Raw genomic sequence first — 15,824 nt, forward strand, 5'->3', positions numbered from 1 at the left:
CCCCTTGTTTCTTTTTTAGTTTTTTGTCCACAAGTGTTTGGGTTAGAAAAGTAAAAAAATCTGTACTTCAAATATGAATCACTGGGCCCATATGCATCATCCATCCATTGGCATTGATGTAAAAAAATTTAAGCAAGTTAATTATACAAAAGGGTATAAGCGTCATTTAACTAAATTTACAGTACTAGTACTAACTTCTTAGAGAAAAAGTGCATCAAAAAGTTCAATGCAATCTAAGATTTGGGACCTCTTTAAGAATGGCACTATCAATATACATCTTTGAACGGACATGAAAATGCCCATCTTTTTCTGTTTCTTGTTGGAAATGACCACACATAGCTATCGAAATAGCAATTGCTAATTTCTTTTGGAAATGTAATAAATCTGAACCACCTACAATCACTACTTCTCTCTTGTGTACCATGTTCTTAACCTGCAAAATTATGCAAAATAAAACATAAAGATGAGTTAGATTTGTTTGAATCTCAAAATTTAAAAGTGACTTCATTTTTAATGGCTTTAATGTCTATGATCCAACCATGCTGATATATTTGCACATAATACATGAGGAGAACTATTATTTAGTTGATTAAAGCAACAAATATGTAACTTTACATTCATAAATTTCTTACCTTTTATTCCAAATTTGGGCTTGTTGAATTACATCCAAGCCCTTGGTGATGGGGACGATTCCCCTTTGTTGGATGGTCGATGCTTTTTCAAAACCTAAAAATTTCAAAGGGCAAATTGGTAATTTACACAACGGTGAATTTGGTGATTTAACAATAACAATATGTGGTTGTGCAATTAGATGATGTAGTACCATATGCGTATATGCCTCTCAGGAGATTTTCTTGGAGACCCATGGCATCAAAACTGTCATAGACTTCATGATATAATGTAAAGAAGTCTTGTCCATCAGTTGAAAGCCTAAAATAATGATTAAAAAGTGTTACATTGGAAAGTTTTAACTTTAAATTGAATCAGTTGAATAGTAAGTAGCTGCTAAAATCTGAATGAGTCTTACAACTCGCTCATCTTGGAGTCAAATTGGCGTGCATCGGATTGGGATCCTTCTGGTGCTATGCCTGCCATGCCTGCAAAGATTAACCATGATTGTTAAAGCAGTAAACAATTTGTAACTCGAAGATATGAGCATGTGTCCTTATAGTCATAGGCATAAAAAAAGCACTAACATGGCTTGAAAAGTTACCAATAGCCTAAAAAAGGGAACATGACTTCTGAAAATATCTGTCTTGCCTAGATTTCTATTTTCTATCTGAATTGGGTGTTCGTTGTCTAGTCACATGAATGTAGGTTGTGAGTGTGAATGTGTATGTATATAATGGTCAATGTTACTTAAAATTACTCAATGGTTTTTTATGAGAAAAACGAAAATGGTGTTGTACAGAGCATAGTCACTGTACAGATACCCTTGTAAACCGATGTACTTGTGGTCTAGTGGAACCTTGGTACTTCGACGCTGCCAGGCGAGAAATTGATTAAATATAAACGATTTAAGAAACATGGTTTTTAGGGGTTACAGATGGATGATGGTGCCGATGGTGAGCGCCAAAGGCTATGGAGAGGCGGTCGAAGATCCGGCTCACCAGAGACAAACAAATCAATCACAAAATCTGAAAAATAAACAGCGGGAATCAAAACAGCCCTCAATCGGAAACGTATAGTAAAACAAAGGTAAAATTGAAGAAAAACCGATCGTCTAAAGCGCAATGGGTATTGGTCGAATAAATCGACCTCACCCCCTTCGTCGTCGTCTCTCTCTCTCTCTCTCTCCGATCGAACCAATCAACCGGCGAGCCTTTACGCCACCACAAAGAAAGCCTGTGAGGAAATCGCTCATGCTTACAATCATATCTATGATCTGTCAATTACCGGTTTGCGATCTTTCACTGTTTATGGACCTTGGGGTACACCTGATATGGCATATTTCTTTTCCACCAAATACATCTTGAATCGAAAGCAGATTTCTATCTTTGAAGAGGATGTTGTCGAACGGCGAAGGAAGATGGAGTGACTGAGTGGTGGAAGGATCGGGAAGTGAAAAGCTTTTAACTATGAAGGCACGTCCGGAAATATAATATAATATAGGGATGAGATTTAGAACCGGAAAACCGGACCGGAACCGGACCCGTTAGAACCGGAATATATAGAACCGGGTCCGGTTTCGGGTTTAAAAATTGGCTTTATCCGGGTTTCGGGTAATCCGGGTTTGGGTCCATTGGGTCCGGGTAAACCGGGTCTAAAATCCGGAACCGGTTTTTGGAACCGGAACCACTTTTAGGGCCGGAACCACTTTTTATGAAACGTTTACAAGATGCATATCTTATTCGTTTCAACTCCAATTAACATACGGTTTTTTCCAACATGTAGGTTAGAGTTTGTACATGATTCTAGACTATAAATTTTTCATTTTTATTTTTATATTCATTGACTTACAGTCCTCAAAAGTTGAGATACCAAAGCTGAAAGTTTTTAGTTTTTTAGTTTTTTTTGTATTCGGTGAAAGTTTTAAAGCATGCATATCTAATTCGTTTGAAGTTGAATTGACATGTGGTTTTTTTCAACTTCTAGTTTACAGTTTGTACATGAGTTTAGACTATAGTTTTGTCATTTTTGGTTTAACATTCAATGATTTACAGTCCTCCGAAGTCGGGATATCAAAACTGAAAATTTTCAACTTTTCAGCTATTTGTTTTTGTACTTTGTATTATGTGAAAATATTAACATAAGTATATCTCATTCGTTTAAATTCGGATTGACATGCGGGTTTTTCCAGAGTGTATTTTAGAGTTTGTACATGATTTTAGACTCTAATTTTGTTAATTGTGGTTTCGTATTCAATAAGTTACAGTCCCCCAAAGTGGGGATATCAATATGAAAATTTTCAAAGTTCAACCCACTAAGTTGTAAGTAATTACCAAAAAATTCCGGTTTTTTCGGGTTTTTCGGGTCTAAACCCACTTTATCCGGTTCCAACCTACCCACTTTGATGTTTCCGGGTTTTCCGGTTCTAAACCCACTTTACCCGGAACCATACCCGAAACCGAACCGGAACCGGTTCCTATATACCGATCCGGTTTCCGGTTCTATAAAATCCCGTTAATCGGTTCCGGGTTTTCCGGGTCCGGGTCCATTGGGTCCGGGTTTGGACCCACTTTCATCCCTAGTCAAGAGTGTACTATTGTGTCGAATATTCCAAGTTTCATGTTCACTAATCTAACTTGCAAAAACACAAAAATCCCATGCATGCACCCAGGTCAATATATGAGGTCTAATTAATTCTCAGTTTGAACAGACCATAACCAGATGACATTATAATGCTGCATTAGATTACAGTTTTTCTTTTGTGCTTATTTAATGAACACATTACAACTGATTTCTGTAAGCAACCAACATTAGAAAAAAATAAACAAAAAAATGCAGAAATTAACATACTTGTCGTATTCTGTTGTCGTCTTCTATTGCAGAAGGAGGAGGCTGATTGGCAATGGTGGAGTGGTGGTTGATTGCCTGAGGGTGAGACGATTATGCAGTGTTGATTAGGGTTGTTCACTATTTGGATAAAACCGAAGTGTCTAGTTGGACAATTTGGATTGGACTATTTGGTTTGGATATTCAGATTTTTGGATTGGTTTTCAACAAAAGCGAATTACTATTTTGGATTTTGGATTGGTTTTGGTTTATAAAATATGAACCGAATAGTCCAAAAACATAGAATAACAATTTATTATTTATTTATTTATAATATAACTATAACTATTTATTAATTTTATAATTTATTTTTTCAAATAAGTTCTTAAAGTTTCATCTAATAAAAAACATTAATATGATTTTGGATTGGTTTTGGTTTATAAAATATGAACCGATTAGGGTTGTTCTTTTCTTTCAATGGAATAGATAAATAACGAGACTTCTGTAGGGTTAAAAATGGTAGTAGAATAAAAACAACTCGGCTATCGTACTTTTTGTTGACTCGATAAGATCCTCTTAGACCGAATAAGAGACATAAATTGATTTAACAAACACCCTTAGTTGGACTAGGTTAGATGTGGTCTCTTAGTGGACGGTAAGAGGTGTATCTAACAAAGCCTAAATAATAATTGATCGAATATTATGGTAAAAATATTCATTGAGAGACAATAAGAGAGACAAAATAATCTCTAAAATTATAGAGGTGAGAGAAAAGCATAAATTTAAAAAATATCGAAAATTTAAAAAATTATGATGTAATAGGATGGGGTTTAAATAAAAAGCCATTTTAAAATTCAAAAAAGGTGATATAGGACTTTGGTGTGTTCAGGGCAAAAGTCTTCCTAGAGTCTTCCTAGAGGTATACAGCTAGCTCATCGTAATCAAATTAAGAGTTTTAGAAACTTATTTTACAACCCTTCTATTTGCATAAATGTCTTTAAATAACCCTTCTGTTTTTTAAAGTCTTACTTTATACAATCATCAAATTTGTAAATGATTTTTTTTATATCTTTTATATATATATATATATATATATATATATATATATATATATATATATATATATATATATATATATATATATTTTACAAAATACCCTTAATTATTTAGTTTTTTTTTAGTATAAACAGGATTTAGAGAATATATATCGTAATCTTTGTGAGTTTCATCCCTATGTCCATGTTCTTTTTGTTTATAACTTATATAAAACTTTTTATTAAATAAATAATTTATTAAAAGTTAAAAACAATTAAAGGTAAACTAAAATAATAATTATTTGGTTTTAAATTTCATGAAAAAAATGATACATTTTAATATATAGACTATAAAACAACATGCTTTGAAAGCAACAAATGGTAATTTCAAAATTTGTTTTGTTATAAAATGTCATATTTTCAAAATATTGTCCCATTTTCCAATTGATAATCAGTATAGTTTTGATGAAGCCGGACACGATATAAATAACTTTTTATCTTATAGAATTGTTGAACACGTTCAGTGTTAGTGGTTTATCCCTTCGTACACACAACTGAAAGTTGGATGTGTGATAATATTGTTACGGAATTTCGACCCATTAAATAGATTGTATAACGGTACTCGAGGAATGGAAACGAATCGTCGCCCAAAACATTTGCTGAAGTAAAACAGTCGCCACCGCTGCATCGCGTGGCTTGCCAACTAGAGAACATTTCATTAATATATATATATATATATATATATATATATATATATATATATATAGAGAGAGAGAGAGAGAGAGAGAGAGAGAGAGTTGTGTTCATACATAATACAGAACATTCCATTAATTGTAATTGTCTTCATACATATCTTCATACATAGTAGAGAACATTTCATTTATTGTAATTGTCTTCATACATAATAGAAAACATAAGAGACGATATATAATAGACCCTCAAACATGCTAATAACTTGTGAGTTGCGTCAACTAGCATTTCATTCCATTATCACCACATGAACTAATGCAGTGCAGCCGGAAATGTATATTTCAAGCTTTTCCGCTGTTTAAGAAGCATGAATAATGTAATTATAGAATATATCACAGCTATTCCTATGGAAATATAAAAAACGACCGTGTAAGTAGATGGGAGAATCGAAATCATGCAAGTAGTATAGTTTATACTAAATAAGAGCAATAAAAGGTGCAACTCCAACAGCAAGGGGAAATCATAGGTGAGGCGGAAAATCATGAAAACTGACACGTAGAACCCCAAGGAGTTGCTAATAACGTATACTATGTATGCTCCTTGGTATTTATTAGTAGACATAATAGCAGTTCCGGAGGTGTGGTGTCTAAGAGCAACACTATCATCTACAGAACTTGCTGGTGGATTTGCCGAAGGATGATAATTGTCTTGCCAAACACCTCCAGGAGGAGTAAGTGCGGTCTGATAGGATGCAGTCGCGATAAGTATAACTATCACGAGAAGGGTATTCTTTTGATCTAAAGAAAAGCTTTCATATCTACTGGCCGGGGGGTTTTCTTCTCTTGTGTCAGAATGACTTCTGATCATGGTTGGTTGTATGATGAAAAATCTTGCTATGTAGTATATTTTAAGGAGCTCACATAAGGAAATGTGTACGCTCACAAAGAGTTTATATAAGGGAATGAGTATGCCCTGGTGTACGTAGAGCTTTTAATTGAGTCAACTGAAGTCACAAGGAAGGTAGTAATAGGCGGGTCCACTGAAGTTGGAAGGAAAGCCTTAAACATTATCATCCATTCAAATAATATCAATATTTTCCTATCTTTAGGCCAAGGAGTAACCTCTCACATCATCGCCCCCTCATTTTATTTTCTTTCTCCCTGAAGACCCTACGATGCGGAACGGAAGAATCTTTCACTTTTTGATTATCGCCTTAGCTTTACTCTCAATTTTTTCCCCCATCAAAACCAGAAAATGGTCATCTTTCACTGCTAATCGCCGATTAATTTCAATTTCTGCAACCATGATATATATATATATATATATATATATATATATATATATATATATATATATATATATATATATATATATATATATATATATATATATATATAGATTTAGGTTCATTTGAGACCATTCTAATTTTGTGAGACCGTGAGACCAAATCTAAAAATAATTTTAAAATACAAAATAAATGGAAAAATCCAAAAATTCTTTTTTTAAATATTATTTTCAGAACTTGAATTAACTAAAAAAAAAATAAAAAAAATCCTGTTTTTTTTTTTTGAAAAATACGTGAAATATTCTAATAGAATATTAAACTGTACATATTCTAAAAAATAATTTTAAAATGCAAAATAAATGGAAAAAATCTAAAAATTCTTTTTTTTAAATATTATTTTCGGAACTTGAATTAACTAAAAAAATAAAAATAAAAATCCAGTTTTTTTTGAAAAATACGTGAAAATTTGTAATAGAATATTACACTGTACATATTCTAAAAAATAATTTTAAAATGCAAAATAAATGGAAAAAATCTAAAAATTCTTTTTTTTAAATATTATTTTCGGAACTTGAATTAACTAAAAAAAAAAAAAAAATCCAGTTTTTTTTGAAAAATACGTGAAAAATTGTAATAGAATATTACACTGTACATATTCTAAAAAATAATTTTAAAATGCAAAATAAATGGAAAAATCCAATTTTTTTTAAATATTATTTTCGGAACTTGAATTAATTAAAAATAATAATAAAAAAAATAAAAAAAAATACGTCTCACGGTCTAACAAAATTAGGTCGTCTCACATGAACCTAACCCTATATATATATATACATCAAAACGAGGTAATTCGCAAGATTTTGGGCTCCCTTCAATTAATGTACCCTATATATATATATATATATATATATATATATATATATATATATATATATATATATATATATATATATATATATATATATATTAAATTTCCTGCATCTCAGCTACAGTGTTCTACCTCCTCTTTTGGCATATATGGCCCTTCTATTTTTTATGTTCTCTATTTCATTCGTTCCTTCTAAATTGTTGTTTATCCCCCCTGTACTTCTGTTTATTTGTCGTTCCGGTAATTTATCTGTTAAGCGTTTTGTCAACGTAGAATGCTGACTTGCGTTTAAATTTGCTACGTGTCTTCTTTCCTGTCGTTTGTTGTCCACATGTTCTTCTTCTCTCTTTCTTTTGGGTTCGACGTTCACCGCTGTTTCTTTCACCGTTGTTTCTTTCTGTTCTTCGTTCTTTCTTTCGATAGGTAACTTCTCTCTCTTCTTTTTCTATTTCACGTTTCTGTTTTTGTGTTCTTCTTGAAGCATTGTTGTGCCTGTTTTGTTCGTTTGTATTCTGATGGCCCTTCCGGCCAAACGGAGATGTTTAACTGCTGCTTTGTCCTCTGTCCCTCGGTCTTGTAGGTCGCGACATGTTGTCTTCTTTACCGGTCTTCCTCAATACGTCGATTCCGGTGATTGTACCTGTGTTTGTGAATTTTGTGGCACAAATTTCTCGTATGTTGAAAGGGTGCTTAGGCTTTCTACGTCTGGCCATCTGAAGTATTATCATTGTTGTCGGGATGGTGGTGTAGTTCTTCCGTACCCTTCTAGGTTTCATCCTGAATTCGTTGACCTATATCAAAATCCACGATTTTTGAAGGACATTAGGGCATATAACAGCATGTTTTCTATGACTTCTTTTGGGGCGAATGTGGATGAGTCTGTCAATGACAACCTGGGCCCTTATGTTTTCAAGATATCTGGTCAGATTTTCCATAGGATAGGTGTGACATCCCCAAAATCTCGTCCAGAAAAGACTGTTTTTGTTTATGCTTTTTAAAATAATTTCAGAGTAAATCCTTTTGATTTAAAAGAGTTGCGGAATTTGTTCCCAAAACAAAATATAATAAAATAAAGTTTATCAAAGCATTTCATCGAGAGATGCGATTTTCATTATATAACAATATTCGGGATGTCATGTTCCGATAAACAAACCAAAAGCATAAATGATAACATTACAAGTCATTCAACAAATATGTACATATACAGACTTGTAAACAAAACAACTCGATGATTCATCCATCTTATGCCCTTGCGCCACTTCCTGTAATACAAATAAAACTGAGTGGGTCAGGCTTGGGAGCCTGGTGAGCATATAGGGTTTTCAACCCACAATAAATAATTATATTTAATTCACCAACCAACAATAACCCGATTACTCATTCCCGTTATCCTCACTTTACATCCCTAAAACAACATCTATTATAAGGGACCTAATCTAGGATTTTCATCGGGACGGACATTACCACAAAGGGGCTTCCTTAGCAATAAAGGTCCTAAAGGCAACCATGAGGGGGATAGAGTACACCGGTGAACACATCGTTCACAACACCTACAGGTTATGAGCCTGCTAGCGTTCCACAAGACTATCTAGAAAGAGTCTGTGGTCCTTATCCATACTCTGCTGAATAACTAGATCCACAAAAACAACAACGAGGCCTCTCATCTGTTTATCACACACCAACTATCTACTCATGTTCTACCCAACATATTAGTAGATCAAAATATATATTTTTATACATAGTTTAAAAGCTATATAGCATGTTCATTCAATACATATTCCACATAACAGATGAGGCACACCCACATAACACATATTTCATAGAAAATAAACCAGATCTATGAGATAGAAGAAAGTGAATATAGATTCACACATATAATCAACAAAGTATACACGTAAAACGTATTTCGTATAAAATACTTCATAAATATGCGTTAGAAGAAAATGACTACACACTCACTTGATCAGAAGATGATCGGGCAGCACTACGGCTTGCAGAAGTAGTATTTCTCCGCAGATCTAGAAGATCTTTACAAAAACCGGGCTTCTCGCGGGCAGAGCTTCGGCTCGAGAATCGCACTTCTCGGGATTCTCGGGGCTTCGGATCTTTCTTCGGGGCTCGGGAATATTACCGGGGCTTCGGGGTATAAATGGCACGCTAAACGATGCAAAACGGGAGAGAGAGAAGAGAAAAAGAGCAAAAGAACTCGGCAGCCTCGCATCCTATTTATAGGAGGCTGGAGCCTCGTAGTACCCTGGGCGTATAGGCGTATGCGGGGCGTACGCGTCCGAATTCGTCATTACTTATGTATCCGAAGAACTTGAATGCGAGGGACGTCACGCTTCGCTGTACGCTGGGGGTACAGCAGTACGCTGGGCGTACTTCGGATGAGTCCGGTGACTCCTCTTCGGATAATACCAAGATTTAGATTTTAATTTAAATATTAAATATTTAATAAACTTTGAAAATTCATATCTTCTTCATACAAACTCCGTTTTCGAAGTTCTCTATATCCACGCGTAGGTGAGACTACGCTCTACAACTTTCGTTTAGACTCCGTCGGCTAATTTTGAATTTATTTTTTTATTATTTATTTTTAGTAGGCCGGGACAGGAAAACTTCGTTATAAATTCATAACTTCTTCGTCCGACGTCCGTTCTCGCCTAGCTTTTCATCGTTTCGCTACTAACAACGAGATCTTCGATTCTCGTTTAGATTGTTTCGGCTAAAAACCGCTCGATCTCAAATCGAGTATTCGGGCTGCATATTGCCAAGTCGAAACTTCAGAAAATCATAACTTCCTCATACGAAGTCAGATTTGGGCGCTCTATATATATTCGACGCTCTATATATATTCGGAAACCTCATTTTAATTACTACATCATTATCCAAAGATATTATGTTTATTTTACACTTAAATTTTGACGCTCATTTTATTCTTAATTAATCATATCACATAATTAAGCAATTAAGCATGAAACACATAATACTCAAATAATACGTTTTTTATTATTTCAAAATTGGGTTACAAAGGTTAACCTAGACTATTACATTGTTATAAATGACAAGCCCAAAAACACAGACGTTACAATTCTCTCCACCTTAGAAGGATTCCGTCCCCGGAATCACACATCAACAAACAACTGCGGGTAGCGACTCATCATGTCACTCTCCGTTTCCCAGGTGAGATTCGGCCCATTCGAGTGTTTCCATCGGACAAGCACTAACTCGACCAACTTGCGTCGTAACTTCTTAGTCTTTCGGTCAACGATTGCCTTTGGTTCTTCAATCAACCTTTTGTTCTCATCGATTCTCAACTCCGAAAGTGGAATCATGTCGGGAACTTCTCCCGTGAACTTCCTCAAATAACACACATGAAAAGTGTTATGAATTCCATTCAGTTCTTCTGGTAGTTTGAGCTTGTAAGCTTGGTTCCCAATTCTCTGAAGAACTTTAAACGGTCCAATAAACCTTGGACTTAATTTTCCCCTTTTTCCAAATCTTATTAGTCCCTTCCACGGCGAGACTTTAAGCAAAACCGAATCTCCAACTTCAAAAGTCATCGGTCTTCGCCTTTTGTCAGCGTAGCTCTTTTGACGATCCTGAGCGGCTAACATTCTCTCCCTAATTATTTTCAACTTATCAGTAGTTTGATGAACCATCTCGGGTCCCATAAACTGCTTTTCCCCAGCCTCAAGCCAACAAGACGGCGTACGACACTTCTGTCCATACAAAGCTTGATAAGGTGTCATCTTTATGCTCGAGTGGAAACTATTATTATAGGAAAATTCAACCAAAGGTAAATGTTCATCCCAATTACCTAAGAATTCCAGGGTGCATGCTCTCAGCATATCTTCAAGTGTTTGTATCGTTCTTTCGCTTTGACCATCAGTCTGCGGATGGTAAGCTGTACTTAAACACAAATTGGTACCCATTTCCTCTTATAGACTTTTCCAAAACCACGAGGTGAAACGGCTATCACGATCTGACACAATCGTCAGCGGAACACCGTGAAGCCTCATAATTTCCTTCACGTAAGAATTCGCAAGCTTTTCCATAGACCATTTCTCCTTGGCTGCTATGAAATGCGCACTCTTATTGAATTGATCAACGACCACCCAAATCATGTCGTGACCATTTTTCGTTCTGAGCAGTTTAGTGACAAAATCCATAGCAATGTCTTCCCATTTACCCATAGGTACAGACAAAGGTTCTAAACTCCCGTATGGTTTCTGATGTTGTGTCTTGACTCTAGCACAAGTCATACACTCGGCCACATACTTTGCAACATCGAGCTTCATCGTCGGCCACCAGTAGTAGGGTTTCAGGTCCCTATACATTTTAGTGCTACCAGGATGAATCGAGTACATGGTCTTGTGAGCTTCTTCCATCAGAAGATCTCTAACTCCTCCTGTCTTAGGTATCCAAATCCGATCTTGGAACACCTTCAGTCCATGACTGTTTATACCGAACACGAACGTTTTACCCAAACGTTCCTCCTTTCGGTCATTCTTCTTAGAAGCCTCCTCTTGAGCTTTCTTTATACTTTCCACAATTGTCGAGACAACTTCAATTCTCAATGCTCTTGGCCTTTTCCTTTCAAGATTGACTTTCCGATTGAGAGCATCAGCAACAACATTAGCTTTACCGGGGTGGTAAAGTATCTCACAGTCGTAGTCCTTAAGTAATTCTAGCCAGCGTCGTTGTCTCATATTCAATTCTTTCTGACTAAAGAGATATTGGAGACTCTTATGATCAGTGAAAAGTTTTCACTTCGTGCCATAGAGGTAATGCCTCCATATCTTCAGAGCGAAAACTACCGCTGCCAACTCCAAATCATGAGTCGGGTAGTTCTTTTCATTCTCTTTCAACTGTCGAGATGCATATGCGATCACCTTATCTCTTTGGGTTAAAACACAACCCAATCCAACCCCAGATGCATCGCTATAAACAATGAAGTCTTCAACTCCATCGGGTAGAGATAGAATCGGTGCCTCACATAGCCTCTTCTTTAGCAACTCGAAAGCTTCTCTGTGCTTATCATTCTAAGCATAAACAACTCCTTTGTGGGTCAAAGCTGTTAATGGACTAGCGATCGAAGAAAAGCCTTGGATAAACCTTTGGTAATATCCAGCTAATCCCAAAAAGCTTCGGATCTTCGTGGGACTCTTCGGTTTCTCCTACTTTGTTACAGCTTCAATCTTTGCTGGATCAACCATTATCCCTTCTTGGTTGACCACGTGACCCAAGAATTGGACTTCTCGAATCCAAAAATCACATTTGGAGAACTTTGCATACAACTTCTCCTTCTTCAAGACTTCCAACACTTCTCGCAAGTGTCTACCATGCTCTTCTTGGCTCTTTGAATAAATCAGAATGTCATCTATGAACACTATCACAGATTTATCTAGGAGCAGATTACAAACCCTGTTCATTAAATCCATGAATGCTGCTGGAGCATTGGTTAGTCCAAACGACATAACCAAAAACTCGTAGTGCCCTTATCGTGTTCTGAATGCAGTCTTCTCTATATCCTGCTCTCTTACTTTCAGCTGATGATATCCTGACCTTAGGTCGATCTTTGAAAAATAACTTGAACCTTGTAGTTGATCGAACAGGTCATCAATCCTCGGCAATGGATATCTATTCTTTATTGTTGCCTTATTCAACTCTCTATAATCGATGCCCATTCTCATACTTCCATCTTTCTTCTTCACGAATAACACCGGAGCTCCCCAGGGTGATGAACTAGGTCTAATGAAACCTTTGTCCAATAACTCCTGAAGTTGCATCATCCACTTATCGATCAGGCGGTAATCCAGGAAGATCTTCGGGAAATACTTCCGGATAATCACACACAACTGGAATATTCTGCATCACCTTATTTTCCTTCTTAGCATTGATCACGAACGCTAAGTATGATGTACACCCCTTGGTCAAACATTTTTTGGCTTTCATTAGGGAAATGATTCCAGAATTTACTCTACGTTTATCTCCGTACACCATAAACGATTCCTTCCCAGGAAGGTTCACTTTCACTATTTTCTTCTTGCATAAAATTTCGGCATCATTGGCGCTAAGCCAATCCATTCCCAAAATGATGTTGAAACCGTTAAGTTCTATAGGCAATAATTCCTCGTGGAACTTATTCCCATTCAGATCAATTAATATATTTTTCATACGATGGCTAACAGGTACAAACTTGCCACTAGCAACTTCGACTAATAAAGCATCATCTAGTCTAACAACAGGCAACGCTAGTTTTCTACCAAATTCATGCGATATAAAGGAGTAGTTGACTCCAGAATCAAATAAAATTTGGGCAGACAATTTGTTAACGAGAAAGGTACCTGATGCGACATCAGCTTTATCTTTGGCAGCTTCCAGTGTCATCTGGAATGCTCTCGCTTTTGGCTTTGGCGGGATGTTGGGTCTTGCTGCTTCCTTCTTCTTAGGGCAGTCCCTCGACATGTGACCCTCCTCACCACAACTATACCAAACTTTTTTGGTAAGTGTGCATTCATTGGCATAGTGCCCTGGATTTCCATACTTGTAGCATGTGGCCACCACTTCACACTTCCCATGATGCTTCTTCTTACATTTTTCGCACCATTTCGCTTCACCTCCTCCACTTCCTCTCGAAACAGCTTTCAAGAACTTGCTTTTCTTGCTGGACCCTAAAGGTCCGTCAAATTTCCTCTTTTCACCAACCTCTACCCTTTCCAGACCCTTTTCCTTCTGCTGGGCTTCGACATTCTTAGCTGCTCGAACAACTATTTTAAGAGTAGTTGCCATCTTGACTGTCGGACCAAAGTTGGCAGGCAGTCCATTGGCGAACCTCTCGATCTTGGAGAGTTCTGTTGGCACTAGGTACGGAAATAACTTCATTTTCTCAGTGAATGCAGTAGCATAGCCATCTACACTCATCTTCCCCTTCTTCAAGTTTTGGAACTCATTGTTCAGATCAATCAGATCTATCTCTGAACAATACTGCACCTTTAACTGTTCCAAGAACTCCTCCCATGACATTTTCAGGGCTTCTCCTCGTGGCATAGTATTTGCCAACAACTTCCACCAGCTCAAGACTCCAGTCTTCAGTTGTCTAAGTACAAAGACAGTCTTCTGTTTGTTGCTACAGTCGCAACTTTCAAACACCATCTCCATTTCGGAGATCCAATCCATAATTTCAACGGGTTTTGGGCTCCCAGAAAGACTTGGCGGTTTTGCGCCCAAGAAATTCTTCTACATTAGCCCATCATTGTTGTTTCTCCTTTCCGGATCGTTCCTTCGTTCTTCTTGAGTCCCAACATGACTCACAATACGACTATTGTTCCCTTCCTCTGATTGTTCGGGAATCAATTTGGGTTCCACACATAGGTATGATTGGTTCATCCCTATTCTCATGCAACATCCGTCGCATTTCTTCCCTTTTTTGGCTAACATAGCCCGAATCATGGCTTGCACTCCAGCCATGGTAATCTGTTCTGGTGCAGCAGCTTCAACAGCAACTGGTTCAATCACAGGTGGTTGGTTCCTGTTTTCATTTGCGTTTCCAGCACCGCCTCTTGTTCTTGCCATTCTTGATCTATACACCGAATAAGGTGAAATTAGATCCTCATCCACGAGAGATATTACGGTCTTCCATACCACTCTGAAACGTTTACATGTTAGTTATAATATCGTCGTCATACGCTTAGAATCCTACACACATAAGGTTTCCCGATCCGGTCGGCAACAGGCCATAGATCCGAACAAATAATATCATGTATGGCAACATATAACATTTAGCACATAAAAGCATTTTAGGCAACCTTCCTAAAATAAACTAGTGCTTGTGTCTAAAACACTACAGACACACCTCAAAATCTAAACTTAGCATTTTAAGTTCAAGTCTAGAAATCCTACAAATTCCTAGTTCGCTTAAACTAATGCTCTGATACCAACTGTGACATCCCCAAAATCTCAACCAGAAAAGACCGTTTTTATTTATGCTTTTTAAAATAATTTCAGAGTAAATCCTTTTGATTTAAAAGAGTTGCGGAATTTGTTCCCAAAACAAAATATGATAAAATAAAGTTTATCAAAGCATTTCATCGAGAGATGCGATTTTCATTATATAACAATATTCAGGATGTCATGTTCCGATAAACAAACCAAAAGCAGAAATGATAACATTACAAGTCATTCAACAAATATATACATATACAGACTTGTAAACAAAACAACATGATGATTCATCCATCTTATGCCCTTGCGCCACTTCTTGTAATACAAATAAAACTGAGTGGGTCAGGCTTGGGAGCCTGGTGAGCATATAGGGTTTTCAACCCACAATAAATAATTATATTTAATTCACCAACCAACAATAACCCGATTACCCATTCCCGTTATCCTCACTTTACATCCCTAAAACAACATCTATTATAAGGGACCTAATCTAGAATTTTCATCGGGACGGACATTACCGCAAAGGGGCTTCCTTAGCAATAAAGGTCCTAAAGGCAACCATGAGGGG

General features: G+C 36.5%; 1 protein-coding gene across 1 annotated transcript; it reads right to left on the reverse strand.

The window, feature by feature from the left end:
• Window positions 1-92: 92 nt before the first annotated feature.
• Window positions 93-2,074, reverse strand: LOC111917426 (eukaryotic initiation factor 4A-15). The gene is made up of 5 exons (XM_052770367.1): window positions 1,897-2,074; window positions 1,028-1,097; window positions 824-930; window positions 633-726; window positions 93-433 (listed from the first exon to the last, which is right to left on the reverse strand). Exons 2-5 carry the CDS (start codon window positions 1,093-1,095, stop codon window positions 403-405), a joined length of 300 nt encoding a protein of 99 aa, XP_052626327.1. The 5' UTR covers window positions 1,096-1,097; window positions 1,897-2,074; the 3' UTR covers window positions 93-402.
• Between the last annotated feature and the right edge of the window lie 13,750 nt (window positions 2,075-15,824).

This window comes from Lactuca sativa, chromosome 1, assembly GCF_002870075.4.
Source record: "Lactuca sativa cultivar Salinas chromosome 1, Lsat_Salinas_v11, whole genome shotgun sequence".
NCBI lineage: Eukaryota > Viridiplantae > Streptophyta > Magnoliopsida > Asterales > Asteraceae > Lactuca > Lactuca sativa.